Genomic DNA, 22,112 nt, shown 5'->3' on the forward strand with positions numbered 1-22,112 from the left:
GGGCGCCTCCCTAGGGAGGTGTTCCAGGACTAGGTGGAGGGACGTCCAGCTGGGAGGAGGCCTCGGGGGAGACCCAGGACTAGGTGGAGGGACGTCCAGCTGGGAGGAGGCCTCGGGGGAGACCCAGGACTAGGTGGAGGGACGTCCAGCTGGGAGGAGGCCCCGGGGAAGACCCAGGACTAGGTGGAGGGATTATATCTCTAACCTGGCCTGGGAACGCCTCGGGATCCCCCAGTCGGAGCTGGTTAATGTGGCTCGGGAAAGGGAAGTTTGGGGTCCCCTGCTGGAGCTGCTACCCCCGCGACCCGACCCCGGATAAGCGGATGAGCATTGTGCATTGTGGGTGTGTCACGATTAATGAATGATCTGAACCTGGTTCAATGTGGGCTACATGTGACAAAACAAACCCTGCAATCTCCCCTAATTTCACAAATATAATACAGCTTTTACGGATATTAAACTGTTTTTTTTAAGAATCTTAAGCCTCTCTAGAATAATGTAATCCTGATTTGACAAGTCTGGGTATAGAGGTTTCCGATCTGGACCTGGTCTAAAGTGGTCTTCCTCGAAACTAACTAAAATATCCAAAGTCGGAGTATGAGTACCAGTATAGGGATGGTTCGGAGTAATTTCACCCTAGGGTCCTTTGCACCGTGACCTCGAGCCAAACGAGCCCCCAGAAGCCTTTTTCCCGTGGTCGAACATTGGGCGAGTTACAAGTCAGTATCTGGTATTAGGGTTCATCCCTTTGACTCTCTGTCTGTCTCTGTCTCTCTCTCTCTGTCTCTTTGTCTTTCTCTCTGGCTCTCTCTGTGTCTCTCTCTCTCTCTTTGTCTTTCTCTCTGTCTCTCTGTCTTTCTCTCTCTCTCTCTTTGTCTTTCTCTCTGGCTCTCTCTGTGTCTCTGTCTCTCTCTCTCTCTGTCTGTCTCTCTCTTTCTCTCTGTCTCGCTTTGTCTCTTTCTGTCTGTCTCTCTCTCTCTCTCTCTCTCTCTCTCTCTCTCTCTCTCTCTGTCTCTCTCGACCTGACTGCAGTTCGTCGTCGTAACCCACTTGAGTGGGCAAATGCTCACATTCGATGGTGTCTGGCACTTTGGAGAGGTGTTCTCTTCATGGATGAACCCTAACACCAGATACTGACTGGTTTTCAGACCCCTCCTGGACCCCCCCAATACAGTAAAACTGCACATTTTAGAGTGGCCAGCCTAAGGCACACCTGTGAGGAGGATGGATTGTCTCAGCAGAGGAGGAGTGCTCACTAACACAGACTTAGACACATTAGTGAACAATAGTTTAGAGAAATAAGCCTTTTGTGTACATAGACAAGTCTTAGGCCGGTTACACACTGGCAGCGTGGCGTGAGTGTGTCCGCAGCGTGGAGTGTCCGTTTATATTTGGGCTCCCATGGTAACAGGTTAGAGCGTGCACACTGGCTGCGTAACACGCACGTCGCATGCATGCTAGAAATAGGACCGACGCCTATTTTTCACGCGACACGCCAGCGTGTTGGAAGCGTTTCCAGGAAACATAGAATAGGAAAAGATGTTTATATGTCATTTAGACACAAATACATATTAATAAATGACATGTTGATGTTTGAAAGTCTCGAGGTTTTGATATAAATATAATAATTATAGATTTTCTAATGTCACCTGTCAATCCAGAAGGAAATATTCTGGAGCCTATTTCACCGTCAATCCTGCCGACGTTGTCTTTGCTGTAATCAGATCAAAATATATTTATATTTATGTTCATGGGAAACATCCATGTGTAGAGATGAGGCTAGCAGCAGCAGCCTCACATAGAAAACGCCACGCAGCTGACACGCCACAGAAATGCCGCGCTCACGCCACGCAGCTGACACACTCACGCCACGCAGCCAGTGTGAAGGAGGCCAAAAAACCTGACTTGCCTTGAAATGACTCGAGTGTGTTCGGTGTGCTCCGTGCTGTCGGCCGTCCCTCAGAGCCGTCGGCCTTCATTTGGGCCGATTTGACTTGACTTTGAATCCGCCAGTGGGCAGGCGGACTTAGTGACCAATCTGATTGGTGGAGAGCTAGCCCTTGACTAGCCAATCAGTGCACGAGAAACCCGAGAGCTGACAACGCCAGTATCTTATGACTAGTCGTAGTATTTTCTCCCGTTCAGCAAGGAGTAACAAGGATCCTTCTTGACTACTATCACCACTCTCTGATGAAAACGAGGACTAACGACGGCGTTATTTCTTTAAAAATAATAAACAAAAACACAGATCTGTGTCACTTCTGCAATCATCTTACATTCATATCACCCAAATTATGTGTGCAATGTGCATCATATGGATGGGTGCACGTGCATGTCTGTAAATAAGGCCGGGAAACAGCCGATCGTATCGGAGGATACACGTAAAAACACAAATATCAGCTCGATGTATCGGCCTGCCGATGAAATCGGTCTATCACTAAGAGATTTCCCTCATTTCCGGTTTTCATTGTTTGGGCGACCATACAGATTAGTGCTGCCTCTTGTTAGGGAGACGTATTACACGATACCCATTAGCAGCACCTGTGAGTTTGTCATGTGACAGTGAAAACGTGAAAGGTGGATCAGTATGTCCCTTACACACGCACACAGGTGGAGCTGTATGTCCCTTACACACGCACACAGGTGGAGCTGTATGTCCCTTACACGCACACAGGTGGAGCTGTATGTCCCTTACACACACGCACACAGGTGGAGCAGTATGTCCCTTACACACACACACACACACACAGGTGGAGCTGTATGTCCCTCACACACACACACACACAGGTGGAGCTGTATGTCCCTTACACACACACACACACACACAGGTGGAGCTGTATGTCCCTTACACACACACAGGTGGAGCTGTATGTCCCTTACACACACACACACACAGGTGGAGCTGTATGTCCCTTACACACACACACAGGTGGAGCTGTATGTCCCTTACACACACACACACAGGTGGAGCTGTATGTCCCTTACACACACACAGGTGGAGCAGTATGTCCCTTGCACACACACAGGTGGAGCTGTATGTCCCTTACACACACACACACACACAGGTGGAGCTGTATGTCCCTTACACACACACAGGTGGAGCAGTATGTCCCTTGCACACACACACACACACACACACACACACACACACACACACACACACACACACACACACACACAGGTGGAGCAGTATGTCCCTTACACACACACAGGTGGAGCAGTATGTCCCTTACACACACAGGTGGAGCTGTATGTCCCTTACACACACACACTCACTAAGGTGGAGCAGTATGTCCTGTATGTCTCTTACCAGCTAACGTATTTCTAGATGCAGCATGAATATGGAGCGTCTCCCCCAGTTCATGCTAACGTAAATGTTACATTTCAAGCCAAAATGAATACTAGGAACTGATGGTGGAGGTAAATATTCATGAGAAAGGACACGTTTGTGAACGGGCAACACAGAACTACACACGTTACACACTGGGACTTTAAAGTCGCTTGAACATTTTAAATAAAACGCTGTATGACATAGTATGTTGTTGCAGTTATATCATGCTTATTCATACTGAAACTATGATTTTTTTTGGGTTGAACTAGTCTCTATATCTTGCCCATCATTTTAATAATGCATATGCAGAACGTACGCTCGTCGGCGTCGCTTCAGTGTGTTCTGAGGCACATTTTGGACCTCGGGGACTGAGTCTGACTACCTTTTCGGGTTGTCAGAGCCTGTAATCTGAGGCATGTGTTGCTGTCAACAATCCTCTTCTGTTGCTACAGCTGGTAACCACTTTATTTCACTGACAAATGAGTGAAGGGTTTCACTCTCCTATCCTCTCAGATGTGGGCCAGCCATCCATCCTTGTGTGGATCTGTTAGTTTTTAGTTGGCTGCAGATTTTCTCACAGTGACATCTAAATACTGCCTTTACTATAATAAGTACATTAAAACATTTGCATGTTTTCCTTCCTTGTCCTGTACAGACGGACTGCAACCTTGTCATCGGCTGAATCGTCATTCACTGGATATAAGAGTCAACACGGTCTCTAGAACAACAATGGTAATGTCTTCATTTCAGTCTTTGATTGCTGATATTTCGGTATCATGTGATGTTAGTGTTTGACAATTGGCTGGTAGCTAAAGCACAGGACACACTGGCCTTTTTGTGAAATGTTCTGCTAACGGCACAAACGTGTCACGTCTAATTTATGTCACAGGACTGATGCAAGCGTGTTGTCACTGCAGTCTGCCCGGGGCTTTAGGAACACATGCTGTAGCTTCCACATCAATGCCTCCAACTAAATAGGCTTTGGCTGCCTGCACAGACACGGAGCCGGTGTCATCACTGGTGTTAGAAGCTCAGACAGGAGACCTTGTTACTCTATTATTTTAATTAATCAAAGACAAGTGAGTGACAGAGAGAGAGAGTAGGTTCTTATCTTGATGAAGGCTTGTGCCATTAAGCAGGATTAATGAAGGTCCTTACTGTAAATAACTGCTCTAAATAAAACCTGATATCACCCTTTAGACTCACCAGCCAAGTTAACGGGCAGGTGGGAAACTCCACCAGCTAAATATTACATTTAAAATGCCTTTTTCTTTTTAAAAAGAATCACAAATGTCTGGTTGGGTTGAAAGTCCTGCTGGTTTCCTCCCTTTTTATTGTGCTTTCTTTTGGAAGGCTGGCTGACTCCTGCCAAAAATGTGTGTCTCTCTCTGTGTGTGTGTCTCTCTCTCTGTGTGTGTGTGTGTGTGTCTCTCTCTCTGTGTGTGTCTCTCTCTCTCTGTGTGTGTCTCTCTCTCTCTGTGTGTGTGTCTCTCTCTCTGTGTGTGTGTGTGTGTGTGTGTCTCTCTCTCTGTGTGTGTGTGTGTGTCTCTCTCTCTGTGTGTGTGTGTGTGTGTGTGTCTCTCTCTGTGTCTCTGTGTGTGTGTGTGTCTCTCTCTCTCTGTGTGTGTGTGTCTCTCTATCTATAACTGTTTCTTAACATAACATTTCTGTTATCGTATCTGTTATAAATTGGTCTTTGCTAACCCCGTCGCAGCACGAGCCTCTTTGGTACTACTTCCTTACTAATGATCTTGTGTCTTCTCGCCCCTAGCCTCCCCCGATGCGCCACCGCTCCATGCGCGTCTTCATGAACGATGACCGCCATGTCATGGCCAAACACTCGGTCATCTACCCAACTCAGGAGGAACTGGAAAACGTACAGAACATGGTGTCCCACACAGAGCGGGCCCTCAAGGCTGTCTCTGACTGGCTAGATAAGCAGGAGAAGGGAACCTCCAAGTCTGATTCTGATAGCGCTGAGACGGATAAGGAAAGGTAAGGAGCTCTCAGGGATCGTACCGTATTTTCTGGACTATAAGTCACACTTTTTTTCATACTTTGGCCCGTCCTGCGACTTGTATATCAAAATATATATAATTGAACATGTTTAAATGTTATTTCATGCTGAAAACTAGGCCTGCACGATGTTGGAAAAAACTTAGATTGTGATATTTTTTCCCTGAGATATATATTGCGATATGAAAAAGACTAATGTTTACAAAAGAGAGGACATAAATATCCCTATTTAGAAATACTAAATCATTCTCAACTACTGGATGGTTTGTAGGGGAGCATCTACATCACTAATCTTTAATACTTTACAAAAACCAAAGCAAGTCAGGCTGTGACTCCTCTTCTGAAGAGATTTAGGAGAGGGACATTGGGAAGAAATCCACTGGTTGACTGACATGACACCGTTGTATTCATATAATATCAATCCAGGCTAAAGTGAATGATATTAATAATGCATGTTGCTTCCTGTAAATGTCAGGTTGGTGTCGACTAGCGGGGCTGCTTTGGTTGTTTGATCAATTGATTAATATAGATCATGATTGGTGGTTAGCTGAGCATGCAGAGCCTGCATGTCACACTCTTCAACAAACTGTGTATCCAAGAGCACTTACATCAGTGTAAATGACGTTATATCAGAAACAGACTGCTGTTGTAGGTTAGTGTTACGTTTCCAGCGTCGCAGCTCCGAACCGTAACGTTAGTCGGGACAGACGCCTTGTTTCTTCAGGCTAACTGTGTTAGCTTTAGCCTGGCTGGTAGCAGCTTTCTGCGGTGAAAAATGGCCGGGAGACGTCGTGATTACGTGATTTAGTTTCTTTTGCAGCGAACATAACACACTGACTACTGTAGCGTCACTACTCATGGAGAAGCATGTGCATCACTGTGTCAGCGGCAGCTGCTGCTTACGGTACTTTTCTACACACGGGACAGCCTCACTTCCCCTAAACAACCGAAAACGGTAATCGAGCAGCAGAAGGAGAGTTTGGAGTGAGAGAGAAACTTGTGAGGGACTGGAGAAAAGGTTAGTCTTACTGCAATGAAGAAAACAAAGAAAGCTAGTCGCGCTGAAATCCAGATGGCCAGAGCTGGAGGAAGGAGTCCACAGATGGGTGCTTGAACAACGTGCTGCTGGGAGAGGCTCGTCAACAGAGCAGCTACGTTACGTTAACGTAGAGACACCTACCGTATTCAGCCCCTTGTTCTGGGGGCTGTTGGGTAGTTTAATAACTGTTAATGTGTTACGTTAACATAGAGGACACCTACCGTATTCAGCCCCTTGTTCTGGGGGCTGTTGGGTAGTTTAATAACTGTTAATGTGTTACGTTAACATAGAGGACACCTACCGTATTCAGCCCCTTGTTCTGGGGGCTGTTGGGTAGTTTAATAACTCTCCTTTCCAGATTAAATGTCTGTTCTTGGTCTTGGATTTTGTGAAATAAATGTCTAAATAAATGCGACTTATAGTCCAGTGCGACTTATATGTTTTTTTCCTCTTCATGACGCATTTTTTGACTGATGTGACTTATAGTCCAGAAAATACGGTATTCCTCTTGTTCAGTTTGTAGAAAAGGAGTCGGTAAGTAGGGCTGGATGACCCAAAATCACGATTAATGAATGTTTATTTAGTTTTTGTTCACTGACGAGGTGTGTGTGCTGTAAATATACTCAACTAAGGTGTCCATGCTTCCTGTTTCCGCTTTGTTGTGCGGCGCTGAAAAAAAGTCAAAATCCTGGCACGCCAGCGAGATCGACACCACATTGACGCGCGACCTGTCGGCTGCGGCCAAAGGCATTTTTTTTTTTTTTTTAAGGATTTAAAAAACACGGAATAACCAACATAGGAAAAGAGATTCTGAATTTCATGTTTGAATAATCGTCCAGCCCTATCGGTAAGAAATGTTGTAATTCCTCTTCTCTAACCACAGTTCACTTGTCTTTCCTGTGCTTCCTCCGTGGATCTTCTGTTTCTTATTGACAGTGAGCACAGAGATCAGGCCACCCGATCTCTGCGTGGAGTAATGAGGGTGGGCCTGGTTGCCAAGGGCCTGCTCCTGAAGGGGGACCTAGACCTGGAGCTGGTGCTCCTCTGTAAGGAAAAGCCTACCATCAATCTGCTGAAGAAAGTGTCCGAAAACCTTGTTACGCAGCTCAAGGTGAGAACATGACTCAGCTAATTCAGTGCACCGTTCAGCGTAAATACCGGCAGAAAAACTTCCTTTGTCATGTCTTTAAAAGACTTTTGGCGATTGGATCCTACGACAACAATTGAAGGGAAGCCGATAATAACCATATGCGGATAAAAGACGCACTGGCGATAACGCTCCTGCTAGCAATATTACAACATTTCATTATTTTTTATTTATTTACTATTTTGTTAAAGTGCTCATTATGCTTTTTGGCTTTCCCCCTTTCCTGTATCGTGTTATATCTTTTTTTTGTGCATGTTATAGGTTTACAAAGTGAAAAAGCCCAAAGTCCACCCCAAAGGAAACTGAAAACCCTGTTCACCAACTGCTCCAAACAGCTCTGTTGTAGTCCAGCCTTTACTTCAGAGACAAACGTGGTCACTTTGGAACACACGTTATAATGCTCGCCTAGCTGCTAGCATGGCACGCCCTCATACTCTGCTTCTGACTGGCTAGTAGTCCTTACCTAGGTACTGTCAGGGCACGCCCTCATACTCTGCTTCTGACTGGCTAGTAGTCCTTACCTAGGTACTGTCAGGGCACGCCCTCATACTCTGCTTCTGACTGGCTAGTAGTCCTTACCTAGGTACTGTCAGGGCACGCCCTCATACTCTGCTTCTGACTGGCTAGTAGTCCTTACCTAGGTACTGTCAGGGCACGCCTCATACTCTGCTTCTGACTGGCTAGTAGTCCTTACCTAGGTACTGTCAGGCACGCCCTCATACTCTGCTTCTGACTGGCTAGTAGTCCTTACCTAGGTACTGTCAGGGCGCCCTCATACTCTGCTTCTGACTGGCTAGTAGTCCTTACCTAGGTACTGTCAGGCACCCTCATACTCTGCTTCTGACTGGCTAGTAGTCCTTACCTAGGTACTGTCAGGGCACCCCTCATACTCTGCTTCTGACTGGCTAGTAGTCCTTACCTAGGTACTGTCAGGGCCCCTCATACTCTGCTTCTGACTGGCTAGTAGTCCTTACCTAGGTACTGTCAGGGCACACCCTCATACTCTGCTCCTGACTGGCTAGTAGTCCTTACCTAGGTACTGTCAGGGCCCTCATACTCTGCTTCTGACTGGCTAGTAGTCCTTACCTAGCTACTGTCAGGGCACGCCCTCATACTCTGCTTCTGACTGGCTAGTAGTCCTTACCTAGGTACTGTCAGGACACGCCCTCATACTCTGCTTCTGACTGGCTAGTAGTCCTTACCTAGGTACTGTCAGGGCACACCCTCATACTCTGCTTCTGACTGGCTAGTAGTCCTTACCTAGGTACTGTCAGGACACGCCCTCATGCTCTGCTTCTGACTGGCTAGTAGTCCTTACCTAGGTACTGTCAGGGCACGCCCTGATACTCTGCTTCTGACTGGCTAGTAGTCCTTACCTAGGTACTGTCAGGGCACGCCCTCATACTCTGCTTCTGACTGGCTAGTAGTCCTTACCTAGGTACTGCGCATGTGCGACACCCAACAAAGATGGAACAGAAGTGACAGCACCTGTTGTGCGTCTGCCCTATTTCTGATACCGTGGTGGCAGAAATTAATAAACAGAGGAAACACTGTTGATCCTTGATTACAAACCAGTCTGCCGTCTTTCCTACTGTGGATCTGACACCTGATGGGCTATGCTTCCTTCGGACAGTCACCCAGCCCCCCCTAGCTTCCCAGCTGCTGCCAGAAAACCAGAAATGAGGCACTATGCTTACTGCTGCACGTCTGCCAAGCAGGAGGAAGGACAGCTAAGCCAGACTAGCCTGTTTCTTTTCCTGTTTGTGTCATGATGAATGTTCTAATATTGTCTGATTTTAATGTTGTAAACTGCTGATCAGATTGCCTATCTCGAGTAAGCACGATTTGTAAATGGAGGCGCTCTATCGCCAAAGCCTAGTCTCAAACACTTTGCTCTTTCCCAGACGATCACAGAAGAAAAGTATGTGGTGACGCAGCACATCCGCGAGGCCAGCATCGTCATCAAGAACGCCAAGGAGCCCCCTCTCACCCTCACCATTCACCTGACTTCCCCTTTGGTCCGTGAGGAGATCGAGAGGGCTGCTTCCGGAGGTAAGCCTGTACCTGAGGGCCTCTGTGTCTCTTTGAGGGCCGCCCTTCCTCCAGCAGGGAGGCCAGGCTGGCAAACCAGGCTAGATAGATATTGTTTATTGGGCCTTCAATGGAGCTAGGGGACCAGAATGCACCGTCACATAACGAAACTGTGCTATGCTTATAGCTCTCTAGACTCTCTCGTAGTTCCATGTGATGTAATTGTACATTTTTGATGGCCCAATATACAGTATAGGGCAGGTAGTTTTCTGACTGCAGCTGAAGACATGGCTTTCTCTTCCCCCCCCCTCCCTTTTAATGATCAAGCTCACCAACGAAATGAAGGCTTACTGAGAATTTAACCAAAAAGAGAGACCACTTTGTTTGCATGTGTTTTATCATTGATGATGAACGGTTTGCATTGCAGCAAAAATGAGTAGCAAAACATGGTGAAACTGTCCTCTGTTGTTAGACCCAACAGTCTGATGTTCGTTAGCAGGGAAGGCTCGAGGTTACAGATAACGACAAGGGACACTTGGGTTCTTCATGTACGTCCAACCACAAAATCCATCGGGGTCGGCCACAGTTGTTAGGTAGTCATAGTGCAAGGCATCATGACATTTGTATATAATCACAATGCTTAACTACAAGAACAATGTAAGATTTCCATTCAAAGCATCTAACTGTAGTAAGGATCTCAGTTTTAGCAGGTGTTGAACCTTGACCTTATTTGTAGCCCCGTGCGAGCAGTGATGCCCAGTTTGGGTCTTTATTTTTATTTTCTTAAGCCATCAGTTTTGCTGCAGTGTGGACTTGTTTTGATACCCACTTTTTGTGCATCTGATAACTTCTGCCTGTGGTTCCAATTCTGATTCTCTCTGTCAAGCCTTCTAGTTTGTCAATTTTTTAGGGACGCTGGACCTTTGACCAACTGGCCGCTCTCTGTCTCGGAAGGGGCAAAGTGCAGTGTACCCAGTATATAGGGCAAAGGGGAGGGGCTCTACCTCCCGTTATCGCCTGGAGAGAAAAAGCAGACCTTTTTTAAGCACTGAAAGTTGAAGTAACTATAGAGACACAACCTCCCATTTTGATACAACCAATTGGCCCTTAACAAAAAAAAAAGGATTAAGACCGGGAGTTTTAACCCACTTCACAATACGGTCGTTCTGATGGGTTTTAAATTGGGATGCTACTTTAATTTAGAGGGTTTTTTTCTAACCGATAGCTGACCCTCGTTAAATGACCGTTAACCGACAAGCAGGCAACAAAGTCCCAGTTCACCCGTCCAGGACACACAGACGTACTTTTCATTATGTCACGTGGACAGCTGCGGACTTGTATCATTCGCACAGCCACAAATGGCGCTTTTCCATTACGTGGTACCTGCTCGACTCGCCTTTTTTGGTTTTCCAAACGAAAAAAAGTCCCTGGTACCTGCTAACAGGTACTTTATGTAGTACCACCTCAGTCGAGGTTCCCAGCGAGCTGAGGCGAGCCGAAAAGGTGACGTGAAAGCGACAGACGGGGGCGTCCTGAACAAACCCGCCAGTTTTAAATAGTTTATCCAGCTGTGTTTATTTCTGCTGCCTCCAGCTTCATTAGAAACTAAATGTGTCTTCTGACAACAACACACCTTCCACGTTCTGGGTGTCGCGTGAGGTCACGGCAGTTTCCTGCGGCGCCGCTTGTTTTACAGTTCTACGGAGGCTCCAGGCAGAGCTTTCTCCGTAGCCACGTACACACACACGTGGCCGGCTCGACGCACACACCAGCACACAAGTATAAACATCAGGCCACTTACATAGGCTACGGAGAAAGCTCTGCGTGGAGCCTCCACAGAACTGGAAAACAAGCTCAAGTGGCCTGATGTTTATACTTGTGTGCTGGTGCATGCGTCGAGCCGGCATATAACGACCAGCCACGCTGAGGCGGTACTAACATCTGCAATGGAAAACGGACGCACAGTGTGGCGAGTAGAGGCGAGGCGAACAGGTAGCATGTGATGGAAAAACACCAAAGGTTCTGTGCATTGTCGCGGACACTTGCAGACACTTTCCTGGAACCGCTTGCACGACTGACACAAGTCCACAGCGGTCTGAGCGTGTATGTCTGAGCCTTTCTCTGTAGCAGCTCTGTGTAGCTGTGTGTCTGCCTGACGTATTCTGTGTGAATGGCGGCCGATTTAATATAGTGGCATGTGTCCCGAAGTGCTCCGCTGTGAGGCATCCAGCAGAAAAACTAGCACTAGCAAGTACCAGTTAAAACATAGATTGTATATAGCCTATTTCATCATGCAGAAAAAGTATTTTTTTAATAACTTTTGTTTTTACTTTACTGTTCAACTGATTCTTGAACATTTGACGGTCGTGGCCGGGTTGGTTCAGTGGTAGAGCAGGCGCACATATACTAAGAGGTTTATACCTCGACGCAGAGGTCCAGGGTTCAAGTCCGACCTGTGATTTCCTGCATATCTTCCCCCTCTCTCTCTCTCTCTCCTTTCTCACATAGCTGTCCTGTCAACATAAAGGCGGAAAAGCCCAAAACGTTATTTAGTTTGTCGGTTAAACGGTTAATCATCAACATCCCTAGTTGTAAGTCTAATCATTGTGTGCGGGAACGTGCAAAACTATTTTTTCTGGGAGGTTGAGAGCGTTTTGTGGTTCTGCAGTGGAGGGGTCCCCCTCCCCTTCCCCCTCCTGCCTGTGGTTTGGGAAGGCTGCCTGTGTTCCCCCTGGCCGGCTGACAGAACTCCCCTTGGTCAAACTGTACCTTGTCTTCTTATTCCACCTGCCAATAGACTCGCTTTCAGTCAACGATCCCCCGGATGTTCTGGACAGGCAGAAATGCCTAACTGCCTTGGCGTCTCTCCGCCACGCTAAGTGGTTCCAGGTTTGGATCTTGTCTTTATTTGTCTCCTAAAACAGAAGTAGTTTTGAGTTTGGTTTTATGCTGTTTGTTCTTTTTGTCTTTTTATTTGGGCGTTATTTCATGTTTTTTCCTCCTTTTTTATTTTGAAGTGTACTTCCTGTAGTAATACTCAATGATCTTGATGTTTGTTTCTTAGGAAACTTTTGTCATTACACTTTTTGTAGAGTTGCTTTGCTCACTTAACAGGTTCCACCGCAGTGCTATTTTATTTTTTTATGCTGCTTTTTAGTCCCCGAGTTCCTTAGTCTTCCTTCACAGCTTCTTAACTCAATCAGCATTATATCTGGGACTAACACGACAAAATGTATCCAGGTGCAATATTTCTATGATGTCAGTGTTGGTGTGAGTTGTTGTTTTCACATTACTGTACGTACACACCGCCGCTGACTTGATAGATGGATAGAAGATACTTTATTCATCCCCGTGGGGCAATTCATGTGTCCAGCAGCTCACACATCAACACACATTCCCATACACCACACAGTTCCCTTAATTAGTTCCTAAATACAATTAGGGCTGTCGGCATTAACGCGTTAAGCCTAACTCTCGCCGAAATCCAACCTAGGGTCTTTTTGTGAATGTACCTGAGTCAAACTTTTGTTTAAAAGCATATTTAGGACGGAAACGCCACTTTTAAGATGTACCGTATTCTGGTTTTTGGGTCAAATGGCCTTTTGAATGGGAGAGCTAGGGGCGCTACGATGCTAGCCTCAAAATATCTATTTCTAAACCACTAAGAAGGCTCGACACAACATGAGACTTTGCTCCAAGTATCACCAGGGACTCTACACCTTAACCACAGCACTGACAACACTGGTTGTGTTCAGAGTTTACTAAAAAAAGGTTTTAACACCTTCCGTTAGCAGTTGTTGTTTACGCTAGCCTCCATTTTCCCAGTCCAAAATAGGCGATCTCTGAATGTGAATGAACGGACTCCATAGGAGGAAATGTCATTCTTATATGAGGCTCCTTTTTCAACTACAAGGTCAACGGTACAAGGTATCTGTGCATTTCTATGGAACTAAGCTTTAGGAGCTTTCCATCTTTATTCTCCTCCCTCGACTATTTCTGACTGGCTCGATAGACGGAGACCGGAAGAACAACAGCTAACGTGAGTTGTTAAAACCTTTTTTAGTAAACTCTGAACACAACCAATGTTGTCAGTGCTTTGGTTAAGGTGTAGAGTCCCTGGTGATACTTGGAGCAAAGTCTCATGTTGTGTCGAGCCTTCTTAGTGGTTTAAACATAGATATTTTGAGGCTAGCATCGTAGCGTCCCTAGCTCTCCCATTCAAAAGGCCATTTGACCCAAAAACCAGAATACGGTCCATCTTAAAAGTGGCGTTTCCGTCCTAAATATGCTTTTAAACAAAAGTTTGACTCGGGTACATTCACAGAAAGACTCTAGGTTGCATTTTGGCGAGAGTTAGGCTTTAAGAGCCAAGCATAACGCGTTCATTAACGCATTAATTGCATGCCGCCATTTATTATTTTACACCTCACTGGGCTTGGCGTGGGGAATAACAGCTACTATTTTGACCCTTTGCAGCACCGTTACTTCTCATCAAGCTGCCACTTCCTCCTAACACATCCTGCTGCTGCAGGCTGCAGCATGATGGAGAAACACAGCAGCAATAACTCTGAATGGAGCTTTTTATTTTCCAAAACTCCCAGACGGCTCGTAGACGAGTCAAAGCCATACGCACGTTGTGTAAAGCTGAACTAAAATATCACCGAAGCACGTCAAGCTGGAGCTACCAGCTACGAGCTAAGCATAGTCGTACAGTTAACGTGATGCTAACGCTAGCATGCTACCCACTCAGGTAAAGCAGTATTTTGGAGAGTGCTACTTGCCGACCTGTGGATGAAACCAAATCCCAAAAAATTACTACAGCTCTTGCAAAACGGGTGGCAGCTAACTGCAGACCTGTCAGCATCGTAGAGGACTCGGGTCTTAAAGACGTGCTACGGTCGGCATGTTCTGAGTTGTGCAATAATGACAGATTCACACGTTTTTCTTTTGTTTACAGTTAATAAATAAATATTTAACGGATACAAATCTTAAAGTCAACTTCATAAAGTCACTTTCTTTGCATTCATTTGATTCCCAATCAAGATCCACTGGTAAGAATGGCTTTCCATTGTTAGTATGTACTTAAAAACTGTTCTGAAATGCAAAATAATAGCATTTTAATCATGTGATAAAACCTGATTAATCCTGATTTAAGAAATGTATTGTTTGACAGCCCTAAATACAATGCAAAGGCATTCACAATAGTTAAAAACAGGGTAAGAGCAGCATGATTATAACTACTGCACACAGCCCAGTTGTCATCTGGGCTGGTATATTTGGGGTGGGTGGGGGTGTTGAGGTGGTGTTAAAAAGCCTGATGACTGGGGGGACAAAGGATCTCCTGAACCTCTCTGTCCTACAGTGCAGCGAGAGCAGTCGCTCACTGTAACTGCTCCTCTGTCCAGCCAGGACGTTGTAGAGGGGGATGGTTGTCATTACCCATTGTGGCGTACAGTTTGTTACATGCACGCCCCTCTAGCTGCAAAAGAAGCTCTGGCCGCCCTGTCAAGGACGTACGGGGAAGCTTTGGCCGCTCTGACGTGACAGGACATTCACATCAAGCAAGGAAGACTAGCATACGTACTTGTAGGACAATTCAGGTGCAAAACGAACCTAGGGGTTATTAACAGATGTGTCCCCACTCTGTCTCTCTCTGGGACATGTTTTCATGCTAATCCAATGTGTTTGCAGCTTGAAACAAGCTAGCACGGACCGCTGATTAGCTTACAACGCTAGTATTCTGGGCACTGGTAGAGTAAAAACAGATATTTATACCACCAAAAAGGCTCAAAATATCACCACAGTTCACCGGTAGCATAATGAGGGTCCCTACATGTTAACAGAAGCATTGAGAACATTGTAAGTGTTCAGACAGTTTATTAAAGAGAGAGATTATAAAGACACTTATGCTCGTATACAGGCGGCCGCCGTCTTTGAGCTACTGTCTTCCTAAACTATCTTTTTAATAAACTGTCTGAACACTTACAATGTTCTCAATGCTTCTGTTAACATTTAGGGATCCTCACTATGCTACCGGTGAAGTGTGGTGATATTTTGAGCCTTTTTGGTGGTATAAATATCTGTTTTTACTCTACCAGTGCCCAGAATACTAGCGTTGTAAGCTAATCAGCGGTCCACGCTAGCTTGTTTCAAGCTACAAACACATTGGATTAGCATGAAAACATGTCCCAGAGAAACATGCATCACGCACTTAACCAACTCACCAGACACACCAACTATCCCAGCTGTTCTATCCCATGCCTTGTTTTTTTTGTAACTGGTCCCTATACGCAAACATAGTCCCATCATCAATGATAGGGAACCCAGCAACAGCGATGATGAGCGTTTCCTCCGTTTTCTCGGTTTCATGTTTTGGTAGAAACGACAGTTTACGTTGTATGTTCTCTTGGATCAGCCAGAGCGAAGGACGTCTATGTTCCGATTGGTTGCTGGTCGTTTCCCGCTGAACGGCGTCACATTTCATTACCATAAACTTCAGCTTTCTGCTTGAAGCTCTGGTCGCTCAACACGACCCAAAACGTGACGCTGAAGGATTTGCTGCTCCGTGCAGCTGAGAGAAGCCAGCTTCCATTAAGAATGAATGACTTCCTGTAACTTAGAAGCTCAAGTCGGCTGCAGTGTGTACGTACAGCTATTATGCAAGCTACTTGTAGAGCACTGCTGCCCCAATCTGTAGTTTTAAGAGGAATGTGTTTTTGTAATGAACCATATCGATAACTCATAGTTCTGTGGCGTGTCATCTTCGGCTTTCACACTTTATCAAATCAGTGCTCCATCTCTACTGCTTTGAGTAGTGCAGAATGTGGCCTCAGCTTTTCCTGCTCTTTGGCTTTTCTGTCCCTCTGTGTGCCACAAGATCACCAGGAATATTGCACCTTGAGTCAACTACTTTTTCACTGACTTCACCATCGCTCCTTTCAATGACGGCACACACAAGCACACCCTTTTTTAAACCCTTCACTTCGTTGTCACATTAAAACTGTTATCAAGTTTCGATGTGGCTTTGTTCACACGATTCCTCCTGGACTTAATTCAAGAGCATGAAACAGAAACGTCTGTCTGATAACTACACCACCAAATCCCGTTGGAGATTGACTTTGATCATAGGTAGGGTCTTTAAAACAAAGCGATAGAAACATAATACCTTCCGACATTTCCATAATGACAAAGCTAAGCTGTTGTAGTCTGTGTGGCTTCATTTTGATTTACTTTCAGTTATTTGGATGTTTATTTTTGCTTTAGGCCTCACATAGTCTTCCTCTTTGACTAAGGCCGCTTGTCCTCCTCGTGCCCCTTCCTCCCCCCTCCCTGCTTGTGTCTCCAGGCTAGAGCTAACGGGCTGCGCTCCTGCGTCATCGTCATTCGGATCCTAAGGGACCTCTGCGCTCGCGTCCCCACATGGGCCTCGCTTCGTGGCTGGGTGAGTGAAAGCTTCCTCTTTACCAGGGTTTTACAGTAAATGCAAAATGTCTGTCAGGGTTTCCGCTGGGTCTTAAAGGAACACGCCGACCGAGAGTTAAGGCCCAGACGCACGGACCAGGCGGCCGTTACACCCTCGGACCAGGCGGCCGTTACACCCTCGGACCAGGCGGCCGTTACACCCTCGGACCAGACGCCGACCGTCAGCAGTAAAGCCAGTGTGACTGATCAGTCTCCCCGAGTTGGTCCAAAAAGTTCCTCAGAGCACACCGAAGAGACGAGACGTAATCTAGGACATTCACATCAAGCAAGGAAGACTAGCATACGTACTTACAGGACCGTATAACAGGCCGTGCAGTTGCTGAATCTGTCTTCATTTCAGATCAGCAAAGGTCAGTTTAAAAGACTTTCATCAGATGTTGAGAGACTGTAGTCACGCTCATCCCGTTTCCTGGTTAGCTCTCCACCGCCGACGGCCCCTCAGACGGACGACGGCACGAACACACCAAACAGACTCGAGTCAGCGACCTCGCCAGACTGTCAGACGGCCGATTATCGGCCCGGTGTGTCAGCGCCTTAAGACTTATAATGGCAGGGAAAACCCTGGTACCTTGACCTGCTTTATCCAAACTGACATGGAAATCTCACCGTTACAATATGGGACCTTTTTAAAGACTGAGGTGGCTGCTCAAAATCCCAAAGCTTTCTTTATTGATATTAACATTTCTCTTTTGATAAAGCTTTGCCTGCCTGAAAAAAAAAGATGCCGCCATCATGGTGTGCAGAGATCCGATCTAACGCAGTGACCTAAAATCTCTCCGTTAGTGGCCAAAGCTTAAAAATGGCATCCTTAAACCAAGCGTCTCCCTTTCTCCCTTTTTCTCTTTATTTCTTTTTCTCTCTCTGTCTGTCTCTCTCTCTGTCTCTCTCTCTGTCTCTCTCTCTCTGTCTCTGTCTCTCTGTCTCTCTCTCTCTCTCTCTCTCTCTCTCTCTGTCTCTCTCTCTCTCAGCCACTGGAGCTGATCTGTGAGAAAGCCATTGGCACAGGGAACCGGCCCATGGGGGCAGGAGAAGCTCTGCGGAGAGTGTTAGAGTGTCTGGCTTCAGGAATCCTCATGCCAGGTGTGTATGTGCTGTGTCTTCTGCAAAATATATTTGAGTTTTAATTGCACTTTTTCAGTTCAAGTGTTAAGCCATATCATTTCTTTGCGTTGTAGATTGTGCTGGAATCTCTGATCCGTGTGAGAAGGAACCCACAGATGCCATCGGTCACTTGGACCACCAGCAGAGAGAAGACATCACAGCAAGTGCACAAGTGAGTGAGAGACATCGTTTGTGTGCATGTAAGGGCTGTGCAATGAATCACATTATTTTGCACATTACTTTTTGCAAGTAAACTCATTTTGTCTTATGTGTAAATATTATTTATTTTAAGAGGAATTCAAAAAGATCAAACAGGAAAAGTATTAAGGGTTCAAGGTGTTTTCACTGTTTTGTTTCACTGTTTTTTAGATTAGTTTTTGGGGCATTTTTAGGCCTTTATTGACAGAACAGCTGAAAAATGAAGAGAGAGAGAGAGAGGGGGGAATGACGTGCAGCAAAGGGCTGCAGGTTGGAGTTGAACCCTGGCCTGCTGCGTTGAGGAGTAAACCTCCACATATGGGCGCACGCTCTACCAACTGAGCTACCTGGGCGCTGTTTCACTGTTTTTTTTAAGATTAATGAATGCAGCATCTTTCCAAAAGTCAATGAACAATCATGTTACATAGTCCTGATTTACAGTTTTTTTTCCACAATCAAGCATACTCACAATTTAGTAAATATGTTATTCAAATGGCGTCTCTTGTATCTTCAGCACGCCTTAAGGCTGTCGGCTTTCGGACAGCTTCACAAAGTGCTTGGAATGGATCCCCTTCCCTCAAAGATGCCCAAGAAACCTCGCAGTGAGACTCCTATTGATTACACAGGTAAACCAGGCTCGCTTACCTGTGGGACTCAAGCAGTCCTCAGTAGAAACTCTTAACCCTACGCTGTAGCCTGACGTGCCATTTCAAAAAATTTAACTACATGCTACAGCGACACGGCTCTCATCGTGGCTGGGTAGCGTTGCATTTCCCCCGACTCATTTCCTGGTTTTCCTTTTCCGTAAACATGAAATCAAGGAGAGGGTTAACTTCTCCTGCTCCAGATTTCCCACCGTGGTCAGAAAGAACAGGACACACACACCCACACACACAGGTTTTTCCCTAGCCCCTTACCCTAACCTTAACCATCACCACTAAATGCCTAACCTTAACCCTTACCCTCACCCTAACCAGAACCTCATTCTAACCCTAATCCTAAAACCAGGTCTTAACCCTCAAACAGACCTTTAACCTTGTGGGGTCCAGCATTTTGGCCCCACAAAGCTGTCCGGACCCCACAAGTATACTGGACTTCCGGTTTTTGGACCCCACAAATATAGTTAGACAAGAACACACACACACACAACGGCCCTGCTATTCTCTTAAAGAGATCGATGCACACACCAGGGCACAATTATAACATCAGGCATATTACGTAGGCTACGGCGAAAGCTCTGCGTGGAGCCTCCGCAGAGCTTTACATTCATGGTAAAGATATGTTGCGCAATAAGGTGCTTTGCATGTTCTTACGCTGTCATTATGTGTGTGTGATGCAGTGCAAATCCCACCCAGTACGGCGTACGCCCCACCAATGAAAAGGCCCATTGAGGAAGAGGAGGGAATTGATGACAAGAGTCCGAATAAGAAGAAGAAAAAGCTGCAGAAGAAATGTAAGTGTTTGTTAATCCCCTGTATTTGTTAAAGCTGCAGTTACACCGACCGACCAGACGGCCGGTCACGCACACCGACCGCCAGACGGCCGGTCACGCACACCGACCGCCAGACGGCCGGTCACGCACACCGCCACGCACACCGGCGACGGTCCGTCACACCGACCGCCAGACGGCGGTCACGACACCGTCCACGCACACCGGCGGCGGTCACGCACGCGTCACGCACACCGGCAGCCAGACACGCATACGGTCACGCACACCGACGGCAGTCACGCACACCGACCACCAGACGGCCGGTCACGCACACCGACGGCCGGTCACGCACACCGACGGCCGGTCACGCACACCGACGGCCGGTCACGCACACCGACGAAAAAGAAAAAGAAATAATGGCACAAACCGCACGCCCAAGCTGATCCCACAAGTGTTCATCCTCTCCACTCCCAAATGCTGGAGGTAGTCTCCGATAAACCCCGCTCTGTGGGGACGAGCGTTGTCATCTTGGAGGATAGTTTGGTCCCAGACTGTGGAGATATGGGATAGCAACAGCAACAAGAAGCCGTTTGGCTTTGTCAACCCACATACTCAGCTGCTATGCATACGTGGCACCATTTAAAAGGTCAATAATTAGGCTTTCCAAACATTTATTGGCAAGAATCATTGTCAAGGCAGCTTAATTTGTATAGCACATTTCAGCAACAGGGCTGTAACTCAGTTGTAACTGAGAAGGGTCTGGGGAAGCTTCATTCACAGCCCATTTCCAAAGGGGCGTCACCAACGGACGCCGCTCAAATAGATAGTCCTTCAACCAATCAGACCAATCTCTGCTCTTTCTCACCTAGCTGTCCTGTCAAATAAAGGTGGAAAAAGCCCCAAAAAATCTAATTTCCTTACTTTTTGTGCGTAGTTTATTTAGAAAATAATTGACAATGACAATAATTGTTAGTTTCAGCCCAAGTATCGATCATTCCTACATCCAAATTAACCTGATAAGTGCCTTGTGGGTCTTCAATTAGGGACAAAACATGAAATGATTTATTATTTTGACTTTATAACAAAGCAATTTGTCAACGGATTGACAAAAATGAGTAAGTCGACGGATTGGATATGTTTCTTACGGTATGTTGTGCTGTTCAACCAGCTCCGGAGGAGAAGGCAGAGCCTCCCCAGGCCATGAACGCTCTGATGAGGCTCAACCAGCTGAAGCCAGGTCTCCAGTACAAACTCATATCTCAGACCGGCCCGGTCCACGTTCCCGTCTTCACTATGGCCGTGGAAGTGGACGGCAAGACCTTTGAGGCTTCTGGTCCATCCAAACGCACTGCCAAGCTGCACGTAGCTGTAAAGGTAAGCACAGCATTCACTGCTAACATCTGAAGTTGATAACGATTTAGATATCGCCCCAAAGGCCCTATGACAGGCCTCAGTGGTCCCCTAATACAGTATCTGAAGTCTTTTATATAGACCTTAGTGGTCCCCTAATACTGTATCTGAAGTCTTTTATATAGACCTTAGTGGTCCCCTAATACAGTATCTGAAGTCTCTTTTATATAGACCTTAGTGGTCCCCTAATACAGTATCTGAAGTCTCTTTTATATAGACCTTAGTGGTCCCCTAATACTGTATCTGAAGTCTCTTTATATAGGCCTTAGTGGTCCCCTAATACTGTATCTGAAGTCTCTTTTATATAGGCCTTAGAGGTCCCCTAATACTGTATCTGAAGTCTCTTTATATAGACCTTAGTGGTCCCCTAATACTGTATCTGAAGTCTCTTTATATAGACCTTAGTGGTCCCCTAATACTGTATCTGAAGTCTCTTTTATATAGACCTTAGTGGTCCCCTAATACTGTATCTGAAGTCTCTTTTATATAGACCTTAGTGGTCCCCTAATACTGTATCTGAAGTCTCTTTATATAGACCTTAGTGGTCCCCTAATACTGTATCTGAAGTCTCTTTATATAGACCTTAGTGGTCCCCTAATACTGTATCTGAAGTCTCTTTATATAGACCTTAGTGGTCCCCTAATACTGTATCTGAAGTCTCTTTTATATAGACCTTAGTGGTCCCCTAATACAGTATCTACACATTTTATTTTTATTAGTCATTAGAGTACACACTTCACAAAAATATATGGCTGAGAAGTTGGAATTAAATGTCATCCTAGGTGGTATTAAAATGTCTTAAAAAGTCCTAAATGTAACTTAAAGAATCCTGGCTGTACCTTGTTTAAACTACAATGAATCTGTCGCAGGTTCTCCAGGACCTGGGCCTGCCCACAGGAGTGGAACTGAAGACTGAGACCGTCAAATC

General features: G+C 46.0%; 1 protein-coding gene across 1 annotated transcript in view; it reads left to right on the plus strand.

Moving 5' to 3' along the window:
* LOC144530750 (interleukin enhancer-binding factor 3 homolog) overlaps positions 1 to 22,112 on the plus strand; it is a 37,721-nt gene that overhangs the window by 1,035 nt on the left and 14,574 nt on the right. The window contains exons 2-13 of the mRNA XM_078270459.1: positions 3,987 to 4,063; positions 5,103 to 5,326; positions 7,323 to 7,497; positions 9,438 to 9,585; positions 12,362 to 12,453; positions 16,910 to 17,005; positions 18,015 to 18,126; positions 18,222 to 18,319; positions 18,860 to 18,971; positions 19,685 to 19,798; positions 20,943 to 21,148; positions 22,054 to 22,104. Coding sequence (XP_078126585.1) covers positions 4,061 to 4,063; positions 5,103 to 5,326; positions 7,323 to 7,497; positions 9,438 to 9,585; positions 12,362 to 12,453; positions 16,910 to 17,005; positions 18,015 to 18,126; positions 18,222 to 18,319; positions 18,860 to 18,971; positions 19,685 to 19,798; positions 20,943 to 21,148; positions 22,054 to 22,104 — 1,431 coding nt within the window. The 5' untranslated portion in view covers positions 3,987 to 4,060. The remainder of the gene's footprint in view (positions 1 to 3,986; positions 4,064 to 5,102; positions 5,327 to 7,322; positions 7,498 to 9,437; positions 9,586 to 12,361; positions 12,454 to 16,909; positions 17,006 to 18,014; positions 18,127 to 18,221; positions 18,320 to 18,859; positions 18,972 to 19,684; positions 19,799 to 20,942; positions 21,149 to 22,053; positions 22,105 to 22,112) is intronic.

The sequence above is a fragment of the Sander vitreus genome, chromosome 15 (assembly GCF_031162955.1).
Source record: "Sander vitreus isolate 19-12246 chromosome 15, sanVit1, whole genome shotgun sequence".
Lineage (NCBI taxonomy): Eukaryota > Metazoa > Chordata > Actinopteri > Perciformes > Percidae > Sander > Sander vitreus.